Raw genomic sequence first — 12,285 nt, forward strand, 5'->3', positions numbered from 1 at the left:
CATTTTGAGTTTTAAGCCTAAAGATGTCCTTAATATGTTCTTATTTTCGCCACTTTTGAGTATATTTTGTGCAATTTTCTAAAGAATTGGCCATGTCAATAAAGCCTTAAAATGTTCTTTAACTTGTTCTTGATATTTTGGGCATTGAACTCTTATGTTCTTATATAGTTTGTTCTTATAAAAAACGTGTATATCATGTACAACTAAGCTTTTCGTGGTTGTGTCGAAGTCATCTGTTGTTTTGTTAGGAGTATTCTGAAGAGACTTCTATGACTTCAAAAAGGCTGCCCTGTCCCGCCCCTTGGCCACCCTCCTTTAATATCTAAAGACAGCAATATAAAACCACTGCAAAAAGGAAAATTTAAACAAAATTATCAGCTACTCTTGGAAGCTACATTTATTATCGGGAAATTATTGGCTTAATTTTATGGCAAATTTGTTCTAATAAAAAACAGCCACAAAGCACATCAAAGAAGAAGCAAAAAAAGTCTGCACTTGTTTGAATTATATTTTGATCAAACTCAAGATGAGAAATAACGAGACTCGACATTATTGCTAAGATGTGAGATTATGAAAAGACCGCTCTCGACGACGGTCAAAGATATATATTTGAAGTGAAGTGATTATTAAGGCAAGATAGCCATAACTATTTTTCACTCTTGGCGTGGGAGTAACTGTGGTGTCTTAAAACAACCTTGAAAAAGATTTAAAGGTACTTTGTATAAAGTACAGAAATAAAACTATTTTTGAACGGTATAAACCTTAGCACAACGCTCTGATTGTAAGAATATTTTCTATGATGTTTGTAGCTTAATCTCTAGCGCTGAAAAAATGGCGCAGATACTGGATTTCATGTTCTACCTTAAATGTTGGTCAAATATGGGTTGAAGATAATGACACCACATCTTCGTCTTAACATTTTCAACCCATTCTTTCAGCAGAGAAGGGGTTGCACAGGGTTCTGGGACACGGGTTTAACGTATTAGAAAAAACTAACTTGAAAACTAAGCTCACTTACTTGAAGCTTCAGCTAAAATTCAAATGAAGATTATCTTCTCCAAAAATTGATAAATGACGAGATCCCAAAACATACAAGTTTCCTATGCCAACAAGATTGCAGAGACGATATTTAATGAAATTAAAGCAAAAATTCACTTGACCTTAAGATTTGAACCTTTTTTATATATATCATGAACGTATAATTGAGACATCACATAAAAAATGTTATATCATATCACTAAAAAATTGAAGACGACATTATAATATTGGATAATGAAAAGATAAGGTATAATGAAACATATTGGTATCATGTATTTAAGTATTTAAGTATTTGTTGTGAAAAGATGTTTAGAGTCTAATGATTCTTGATTTAGGTTTTATCGATGAAAAGCACGTTCTAAAAAGAAATTTGAGAAAGCCCTAATCATGAAAGACTTTAAAAGTCTTACATGTTTTTTTTATAAGCATAACGCTTATAAGCATATGAAGGCTCATATTTGTAGAATTCCTAAGCATAACATAAGCATATGTGTCAGCCTGAAATATTTTTCAAGTTGTCATTTTTTATCAGTTTAAAATGGTTTTATTGAGGTCAAGTAAAAAAAAGACATTCCACGGCTACCGCTGCTCCCAAATCTGAACAATTTCTTAAATTTCACTAAAACTTGGCTCGGGATGAATTATAAGCATGATTCATAAACATATAATAAGCATAATCTATGCCTGGATGCTGGAGAGCTTAAGCATACACGAGCCTGACCAAGGAGCATACACTTGCTTATAAAAAAAACATGTATATGGAATCGTAAATTAAGGCCAAAACATATCTGTAAAAGGCCTGCTGGGGGGGAGTACTAGGTTTGCAAGGTGACGGGTATGTTTGAGCCAAAGTTCGAAAATTGACCAGGATTAAAAGGACATTTAACTATAAACAATGTCATTCGCGAATTGCTTTTCCTTTTTGGAACCTATTGTATTTATATTTTTCAAAATTCTTCACTTCGCTTGACCCAGGGATATGGGAGGGGGGGGGTACCAATCAATTTAGATGACTTTAGTGCCGTAAAAAAGGATATGTCTTTTGTAAGGGTTAAAAATTTTGCATAGTACGAGATTTCCCCTGTACTGTGAGAGTCGTTCGTGAAGGGGCTACCGAGTATTTTTGCTCTTTGGACGACCAAAGAATATAGTGATTTCCATTCCAATAATATAGTAATTCAAAATAATTCGATCCATCTATCTAAATCTATCTATTAACAAATCGTTATGAAAGATTTTAGAGTGTATGATTACGAGCAAAAAATCGTGCATAAAATCTGATAATTGACCTTAAACTCCTTTTAAAGTAAGAGTGATATAAAAGCTTTTGTCTTATGTAACCCTCGTGTTACAATTCAGTGATGAAGAAATTTCTAAATGTATTTTACACGTGCAAATATTTTTCAGGTAAATCTTTAAAGAAAAATCACAGGGAAATAGAAGAGCAAAAAGAAATGGACCCCGGTAAGCCATTTTGAGTGAGGGGGCCAACAATCACTTTTTACACCCTCAAAACACCTTAAAACGATAATATTTGGGGAGAATAATAGTTTTTGTGGTTTGATTTGGTCTCATACCAATTTAAAATAGTAACGTATGACATGGTTTTCCAAAAAGTGGGGGGGGCCATGGACTCCCCCCCCCGTTGACCGGGCCCATGAAAGAGTGAGGTTTTGTTAGGAGATAATTTAGTGGTTCTAATTAATAAAATTTTTCGGCAAAGTTTCAGAATCACTACCAAATCAATTGGAAGTGGCTTACATTTAAAAATAAAGCAGTAAAATTTCATTGTGGTGCGGATGCTCTACACAACATTTTTTTTCATTTCATCATGGATATTCTTAACTTTTTAGGGAAAATCATCGTGAAATATTCATACGGTATTCTTAGGCTAGAATCCAAACTCAGCCTAAATCTAGCATGCAAAACATATATCACAAGCTAAAATTTGGCATTTTTGTGAGACATTTTAGCAATGGTGGGGAATGATTGGCAATTTACAGATAAATTGCTCCAAATTGGAATTCTTGGGTTCAGTTGCCGAATTTCATGATGGTCCATAGCTTATTCTTAATTTTTTGGCTAATTTCATCATAAAATATTCTCATAAAGTATATTCTTATAAAAAAAACATGTAATTGTTTGGCACTTGAGCCTTTAATTGTTGTTATTATGTTCTTATTTCTTGTTCTCATTAGGGTAATTTAGGCTTTTTGCACCTTATACTTCTTTGGCCCTTAGCTCGTGTAGAATTCAACCTTGATAGGCTCAGCATTGCTTAAATTGTTCTTATTTTTCGAAATTTTGGAACCTCGTTGACTATTTCAACTTAAAATTTTAATCTCAGTTTGGTATAAACCCGCCCTAAACTCAAAAATACAATGACGGAAAAACATAATCTCCAGTTTTAGACTAAAAGTATACCAAATCTCTCTCAAGACGATCGCTTGGATATGCTTATGCTAATCTTATGAAAAAACTATTCGAAAATATTTTAAGGCAAAAAATAAATACTTCACTTACCAAACGACTGAACGAAAAATCATCGCTTCGATATCGATATGGAAGGATTGAAATGAACAAAGACCAATCAACTCTTTGGTGATAAAAAGAATGTATCCAGTAAAGAAAGTTCGAACTTTACATAGGCGCCAAAACACCATAAAACAACAATATAAATGGCAAAAAAATATTTCTAAAAATGATATTACATTCAAATCAAGAACCAGCGGTCTAACAAAAGGTATATCAAAGAAGATCTGTCTCATCAAGAGAGATAATGTCATGTCTTGAAATTAATACCTATATTCATATTTACTCATGAAACGCAAATAACGTCAACTTTGCTTTCATTTTGATGTCAAAATTAATTTTTTGTCAGACTGATTCAAAAATTGACCTTTTGCAATTGGCTCGAAATACACGCATTGTGCTTGTCATTTTCGAAATCTTTATCTAAAAGGTGTGAACTTTTTTAGCTTTTCCTAGGGATTTGAACATTTTAACTAAAAGGTTGAACATTTTTAGTTTTTGGACGATTTTTAAAAGCTATATAAATAACAATCATTGGTAGAATCTGGTCTGGGTACTGCATTTGTTATTTCTAAATTGTTGACTCAGCAAAAAATCTCACACCTCAAATTTGAAAAGCAAATTAGAAGCGAGTAATTACTATTAAAAGCTTCTAAGCTTTTGCTGAACGAGATATACATAAAACGTGACATAACCTCACGTGATGAAGAAATTCATCGAATTTTTATTTTCAGTACTACTTTAGAGCCTTGAGATAATTTACATCCTGTTCAAAGATTTTAAAGGAAAATTTATTACTCGCCTGCAACATTGTTTCAATAAAAATTTATTAATCTTAGCTCTTAGGTACGATGGCCGCAATGGTTTAAAGTGAGAGTGTTAAAAAACAAAAAAGGGGTTCCCGGGTTGAAACACTCTATCAATATATACTATTCAGCTAAAAATAACTGGGTTTTCAATTTCTTGGAGCTATGACACTTGACTTCCCCTAGATATACTTCTGTTGCGGGTAACTGTTGTTGTAACATATCTATAGTATAGACTCGCTAATTCGATCTTTTCTATTACCAGAATCTTTCTATAATTCGAACTTATTCCCAGTCCCTGTCAAGGAAAAACCCTCTTAACATCCTTTCTATAATTTGAATCTCTCAGTAATTTGAACAAGTAATATTACCGATTCGAGTTCAAATTAGCGAGAGTCAACGGTAGTCGATCTGCACTTCGTGAAATCCATGAATCGCAAATAAAATATCGACTCAAAACATATCAAATGAATTGAGAATAAGTGCTAAGCCCACAATCTTATAAAAGTCACTACCTCAAAGTAAGACGAGACAAAGTAGTCGTGACATATAACCAAGGCACTTTACTAAAAATAAAATATATAAAAAGGCGCGAACGGTTTGCGTTTCTATTGGTTATTTGCATTACTCGTTTGTTGCTAGTTACACAATGTAAGAAGATAAAGATGGCATCTCAATTATTTGGTTAGGAAACTCACCGATAAGCAAACTACTATACTTCTCATGCAATAGTCAAAAAGTTAGTAACGCCGCTACTTAAAGTTTTTCAGTATTTTGATAGCCATCCCGGGCTAGCCTGTATCAACGCTTTACTGAAAATGCGTTGTCAGTGTTAATAACGCCGCTACTTTAAATTATTTAGTATTTTAATACCCATCCCGGGCTCGCCTGTACCAACGCTTTTATTGTGGTGCAAATAAAAGAAAAAATTTGGTATTCGAGGTAATGGCTAGTTTTGGGACGGTTCTTTTCAAAAAGACAAACAAAAAAACAGGCATCTTATTCACATGCTCACAAAATAGAACTAGTCAAACATTCTTTAATCTGAAGTTTTCAAGATTCACATGGTGTACCAGACAACAACCTCGGCCTGAAAGTGTTTTACTAAAATGAGGATAGGGGTATAAAATATGAACTCACGACTTTTGTATAACCTGTGCTCTACAATCTTGGTCAATATTGGGAATTTTGGTTAATTCCTCGTTTTCAGCAATCTAAAGTTCGGGCGAAAAAGTCGCTTTTGGGCAAATTGATAAATTTATTCGAATTTTCAATTCGGGAGGGGTTTATTGACTTCTTATCTAGGCTATATTCTGAGCCCTATTGGACCATTCTTGGACTTTCAGTTCCTCAGATCCTAAGATCCTAAGGTCCTACTCTACTACTGCTAATTGCTAAGAGAGAAAAAAATCCACCCCCCTGCTCTTATTAAGACCCCCCCCCCCCCGCCAATTAAATTCGAATAATTCAATTTTATTACAGTGTAGATGGACCTTAAACTTGTTAAAATTTTCCTTTTTGTTAGTATTGGTTCTTATTTTACGTGTTTATTTGTTAAAGTTTCTTTTTTGTTGCAGAAATTGATATCAGTTAAAAAAAATTCTGTCTTCAAATTACCCCGCCCCCCTCTTATTCCATCCCCCCGCTTATTAGTATTTGGAAAATTTTCCTACCCACCTCTTATATTCGGACCCCCCCCCCGTCTATTCGGGAGACAAGAGTAAGGCTAGTCTAGCGTTAAAACTCAGAGTTAAAACTCTACCGGTCCAAACTAATTTAGAGCGATTCCAAATCGTTTGTGGTTGTAAGATTTCGTGGGAATTTACCTTTTTTCTCAAATATTATGACTTTGATTGTACCTACTGTGTAGACCACTCTATGCAGGAATTCCATTCGTCGGTAATTTTCATTCTATATTATGTTGATAATTCATCTGTGAAGATTTCATACAAAACAAGCTAGATGCTGAATGGACCTACCTGATGATGAAAGTTAGATAGTAATGCAAGGAGAAAAATGAAAAAAAATCAGTCAGAAAACATAGCGTTTAGCGAAAATGCATAACGCAAGAAATTCATCATTGATTGATGGTAGGGGGAGAGGGAAGGGTTGTAGGGAAAAACTAAATAGAAACTTCTGGTCGCAAAATTCAGTTTTATTGACAATTGAATCATGCTTGATGGTGAGCATTGTTATCAATAATGTTTTTGTGTGAAAAACATAGAAATATAAGGAAAAAATGCAATGAAAATCTGCAAAAAATCGGCCGGAAAAAAATGTTTTTCGAAAATCGGGCTCCGTCACATTTTAGGAATTGTCATATTGCGTCAGTGTGCAAAATTCATAAAAAAATAAAGTACGCCGAGAAATTCAGAAATACTGTCTTTCCGGCGAAATAGGTTGTTCCGGCGACTTTTAAAAAATAGTTCCGGCTTCAAAAAAAAATCAATTTTTGAAAATTGAAACATACTTGATGTGGCATTGTATTAAAAGTTTTTGAATGAAAAACAACCAATTAAGGAAAAAGTCCAATGAAAATCTAGAAAAACGGCGATTTCCGGCATATTTCAGGCATTTTCCGCCGGAAAATTGTTTTTCTCAAAAATCGGACTCGGCCATGTTTTGTACATTGTTAATACGCATCTTTGAGCAAAAAATCAGAAAAAACTAATGATGAAATCTTGAGAAAATGCCAAAAAGCCGGTTTTTCCGGCATATTTCCGGCATTTTCGGCCGGAAATGATTTTTTTGAAAATCGGGCTCCGTCACATTTTGGCCATTGCCATTTTGCATCTTTGTGCAAAAAATCAGAAGAAACTAATGAGCCAATCTCGAGAAAAGCTGGTAACAGACGAACGAACGGACGGACGGACGGACGGACGGACGGACGAACAGACAGAGGTTAATTCATAGGACCTCGACCGGGGCACCCGGAGGTAGGTCCAAAAATAAAGATCAAAAAGAAAAGAATAATACCTGATAAACCATCGGTGTGTGCATATGGTTGACAGCCATCGGTGGTTGTTGTGAAACCATTTTATAAGATTTCCTTTGATGGTTAACCACATCACCTCGTTTTCCATTGGCATTCTTTGACAACATTGGGTTATTCGGCGTTTGACGGTGTCCTCCAGTGGCTACATGTCCATAACGGTAAAGCATGATTTGTCGTCAATTGGTATGTGAGCGCTGGTGATGCAAGAGGAAACCAAACATTAGCACGGTGGAAACAGTATATGATTTGTGTTAGTATAAATCGTATGAGTCTAGGGGGATTATAGCCCGAGGTTTATACTCAGACATTTGTTGAAATCGCTCGAGCGTTCTTCTCATAGCAGCTTTTATTTCTCATAAAATAGGAACGATTAAAAGTAGTCAAAATTGTCCATCTCAATGGTCTAAAGTTAGGAAAAAAATTTTCACCAAAAACAGTCACCCAGATGTAAAAAGTGAATTAAAAGCCAAGCATCGAAGATTAGTACCCCGTTAGGCTGAAAAAAATCTTCTTTTTGTGAATATAACTAAATAATACCTTTCTTGATTGATAATAACTCCCTGATATCTTACAGATCAGCTGTCTGATCAAAGTCTCTTGACATCCAATGTTCTTCAATCTTGAATCGTGTTACTGTGTTTAAACCTTAAAAAATGAATAGGTAAAAAACTTTAGGAACTCCTTTCAATTATTTTGTACAACACAAATTCATGAACATGTAAGCAGCCATTACAGTACAGTTTTCCAGAATTAACATCCACAATACGGTTGAATCTTTCTTATTTTACGCTCTACTATATTATACGTTTCATTTTTCGCTAATATTGAAAGTCAATGTCAACAAGAATCTCTCATAAACGACGCTCTATATTCGATACGCTCCCCTATTCGATGAAAATTCAATAATTCCCCTCGAAAATAGAGTTAGAAAGCGTCGACTGTATCTCAAGTTAGACCTATAGATGAGCATTCAGAATGAAAGCCCCAAAAGGAAAACGAATACGAGAGAATCTCTGTATAATCTTCCACAAAAATTTAAGATTTTAAAATTTCCTTCAGAAATTCTTTATTTCGTGTACTTTTCATTGAATACGAGTGAAGCAAAAGACAAAAGCATTTGTATTATGGTACTTGTGAATGAAAAGTAGACAAGTCCTATGTATTTCTGAATCCGTCTTTTAGAAAAATCTTTTTGAAGAATATTTTGAAGATTTTAACCTAATTTTTTATAAGAAAAACTTGAGCTTCAGAAAAAAACTAACACAACTTTCAATCGTCCAAATTAAGGTAACATTACTGGTATTATTTTGACTTAAGCAACCTGAATACTTTCATTTGTTGTCAATAGCTACACAGAATAGAATCTCCAAAATATATTAGAGAAAATAAACTAGACTCTCAAATGAAAAACAAACCAGGCTAGGTGCAAACTATTTCTTAGATACGTTAAGAGGATAGTAACTAAAGTGCTTACAACAAATTTCCATCTAACCTCTTTCAATCCAAACTTTTCTTTTGTTTTTCTATTCTATTATTACAATACAATAGTACTTTACTTTATTTATACCTCGCGTGGTTAAAAGAACTTCTTTATCTTTAACTATGGGAAAAAAATAAAACCCAAGTTGAAAGAGAAATTATAATCTTTTTAAAAATCTTAAAAGAAATTCCATTCTTCTGGTCAGCTGGTAGCTTGGGTATCTGTAGAATTCTTTTTTTGAGCTTCTTTTTCATTCAGAACTAAAAGCTAATTTGCCAAGACTAGAACTTTTTTTTAGAGTATCATGGATCGAGATCATGATAATTGAGTCCAAAAAGACTACCATGTAGAACCATTATAAAATCAAACTGAGAGAAAGATACTTAAAACGTGTAAAACACATTATGATCTCTCTAAAATGTTCAATGATGGTCTTTCAATTCCCAATTATATCAAAGCATTAACAAGTTGCCAGATAATTGACATTTGACGTTATTCGAACCCAACCATTTTGTGGAATAAGGGTTGGTATATTGGTCAGACCTTGTGAATCAGAAAAAATACTAGAGACGTCTAACATCTTTATCAGTTGACTTGGTAGCTCTCACAAATCTCACGAGTAAAATTTTTTCCAATTAGTCCAGATTTTTTAACAAAATAAAATCCATTATGGAGAAAGCTTCCATCTTTAAACCTGAAAAATTCTGTCGCCATTTTCATTTAGAAAGATGTCTAGTGTCTATGTGTATGAGAGTAGAAACCGTTTTGAATTCCTAAAATACAAAAAAAATCAAAAGAAACTAAATCCCTTTTTAATATCTTAATTCTTCCTCTTTCAAACCAACATGTAAAAAAAATTTTCCGATGAAAAGATATTTGGGAGTGAAAGTTAAATCAGGAAGTGAGAACTCAACTATAAAATAGGCTAATCCCTGGGTCCGGAGGCTAATCATGCTTGAGTGAGATCGTAAGAGAGTTAAGTACGACAAGTAAGAATCAAAAGGTGTTGCTGTTATGTTCAAGCTTGCACAAAAAACAAATAAATTTCGACAAGAACAGAAAATGCGAACTGTCTGTTTAGTTAGCTTGCTTTGGAAATGTTTTTCTAAATTTTTACTTAAAAAATTCACTTCAGTTGAAAGAAAACAACTCTACGAAATTATCCAAGGCTATAAAATTAGGATGGGGAATCGCGTTAAAAATCTTAACTGGACTGATTTCTGTATCTAAGTGCAAAAATAATAAACCTCTTACCCAAGTATCTCCTTAATTCGAACAGTTTTTTGTCCCTTCAGTTTAAAGTGCCTTACAAATATAACTCGGTGTCCATAACTCGAAAATTTTCGAAAAAGATTTGGTTCCCCGGGCGTGTTTCAGTTATTATAGAGGCTCCACTGTAAAATCAAGCTTATAAAACACAAGCAACTGCCAACAAAAATCCTACCATGGAAAATAAATCTAATGCGATACCACCCTGAAACTAAACTGGGCTGAAGCTAGGCTGACAGCTATCAAATTGTTTGACAAGTGAGTTTGACCTATCACAGCTAAAAATCATGTTTTTAGAAATAATTCTACACTACGTAAATCGAGACTTTTACTTACTACGACTAGCAGCTATTGGGGGCTAGGCTTGGATTCAAAATTTAGCGGTATCGAACCACAAAACCAACCATAAATCTTTATAGGTCATTCCACAGTCGCAAAGCGTAATGGGTAATAACGACTTCCTATTGGTCCAATGTTTTGAAAATTTTTGAAGATTTTTATTGCGTCTAACCTAACGGGGAACCGTTATCGGGCGCAATCAGTCCTGATTACCCATGATCCATTTCGACTATGAAATGGCCTATGTACCGTTTATACGGCTCTACAATACAAATGTCCGCTCGACAATCAAATCAATCCCAAAGTCTCAAAATTATGATGTAATTGAGCCAAATAAACCAATCAGTACTTCAGAAAGTAATTTGATTTTTGAGCGGACTTTTGTAAAAATACGGTACGATAATTTTCGCCGTTACTAATTTCGCTAGACTAAAATTATCAACGAATTAGAGACAGAAACTTGTGAGCAGTTCCAACTGACCTATTCCTATATACTAATATCCGACGAATAATATCCAGAAAATGATTTATAAAGTCTAACTTAGTACTGGTGTGAGAGAGATTTAAAATATTTAAAAGAAAATAAGAAATAAATTTGAAAAACAATCTCACATTTTTCGATTATATCCCCTGGTGATGTCACATGAATGTTTAACGATTCCTTACTGATGTAGAGAATAAACATCTCGGCTTTGGCGCCTGTTGTCAGCATGTGGTAAGGTGACTTCGCCAAGAGTGAAACTCCAGCAGTATCTAACAAATTGTAGAACAATATAATTTATTATGGAAATACGAGGAAAAGGGAGAAGAAAAAATTTGGTCAAAAGACATTCCCATCAACACACAGTCTTGGAGCTGATTAAACTTCAATAAAATATTTTTTGGTCTTAAACATTTTCGTAAGAACAAAGTATATAAGAACACAAGGCTTCCTGGTAAAAAAAGAACACTTGAAGGGCTTTCCAGACTGTAACATGTGCACGTACACTAAAATAACTGAAAATAGACATTTTTAGAACCAAACCAAAAAGTTAAGAACATCCAAAGGCTACAAAAATGTCGACCTTATAAAAAGATGTTTAAGATTAAAGGGACAAACTTTCGGAGAAGGTGTAGTATCAGTCTACGAATAGCCCACAAATGATTAAAGATTTTACGGATAAAGTAATTTAGCAAAAAGACTTGAAGATTCGTATTCTTCTCCATATTTGGAAAAATAGAAAAAAAGCCATGTAAATAATTTTAGTATGATCACTCTATAGACCTTACCGGAGTTTTTGATTTTTCTAAAAAACCGATGCATTGTGGGATTGTTTCGAGTGTATTACAATAGAATTCCCTTGAGTAATTCCTAGGAGATTTCTATTGTAATACACTCGAAACAATCCCACAATGCATCGCTTTTTTAGAAAAATCAAAAACTCCCATAAGGTCTATTATCGAGCATAAGGGAAAAGCTATTCTTCTTGACTATTGAAAAATGTGCCGAATGAGAAACTATTGATAAATAAAAAAACTAACCTCCTGAAAACGAATCTTCGACTTGGAATCCCTTGATTTGTAAATATAATATCATTAATTCTGATATTGATCATTATGTCAGGTATATATGTTGTGTTTAATATTTTGTTAGTTGTTTTTTTTTAAGAATATTTGTTAGTCTCTAAAATGGAAAATCCGATTAAAAATTTTAAAACTAAAGAGGGCTTATATAATGATTGCCAAAAAAATACGTTTAAAATATTTGTAAACTTCTTTCTGACAATTGGTATCCATGATGTTTTTAATGGCATCATTAGCATTACGCTTCAGCTTTGGTGTTCATA

General features: G+C 33.7%; 1 protein-coding gene across 2 annotated transcripts in view; it reads right to left on the reverse strand.

Annotated features, from left to right (window-relative positions):
• LOC136803625 (uncharacterized) overlaps nucleotides 1–12,118 on the reverse strand; it is a 72,182-nt gene extending 60,064 nt beyond the window's left edge. The window contains exons 1-4 of one of the 2 annotated variants that reach the window (XM_067060347.1): nucleotides 11,981–12,118; nucleotides 11,072–11,212; nucleotides 7,909–8,016; nucleotides 7,353–7,565 (exon numbers count right to left, since the gene is read on the reverse strand). In XM_067060347.1, coding sequence (XP_066916448.1) covers nucleotides 7,353–7,538 — 186 coding nt within the window. In that variant the 5' untranslated portion in view covers nucleotides 7,539–7,565; nucleotides 7,909–8,016; nucleotides 11,072–11,212; nucleotides 11,981–12,118. Of the gene's footprint in view, nucleotides 1–1,018; nucleotides 1,069–7,352; nucleotides 7,566–7,908; nucleotides 8,017–11,071; nucleotides 11,213–11,980 lie in introns of those variants that run through there. The other variant, XM_067060354.1, reaches the window with a different exon arrangement.
• Nucleotides 12,119–12,285: the final 167 nt, after the last annotated feature.

Source organism: Clytia hemisphaerica, unplaced genomic scaffold (assembly GCF_902728285.1).
Source record: "Clytia hemisphaerica strain Z4C2 unplaced genomic scaffold, Clytia hemisphaerica genome assembly, whole genome shotgun sequence".
In the NCBI taxonomy this organism is placed as follows: Eukaryota; Metazoa; Cnidaria; class Hydrozoa; order Leptothecata; family Clytiidae; genus Clytia; species Clytia hemisphaerica.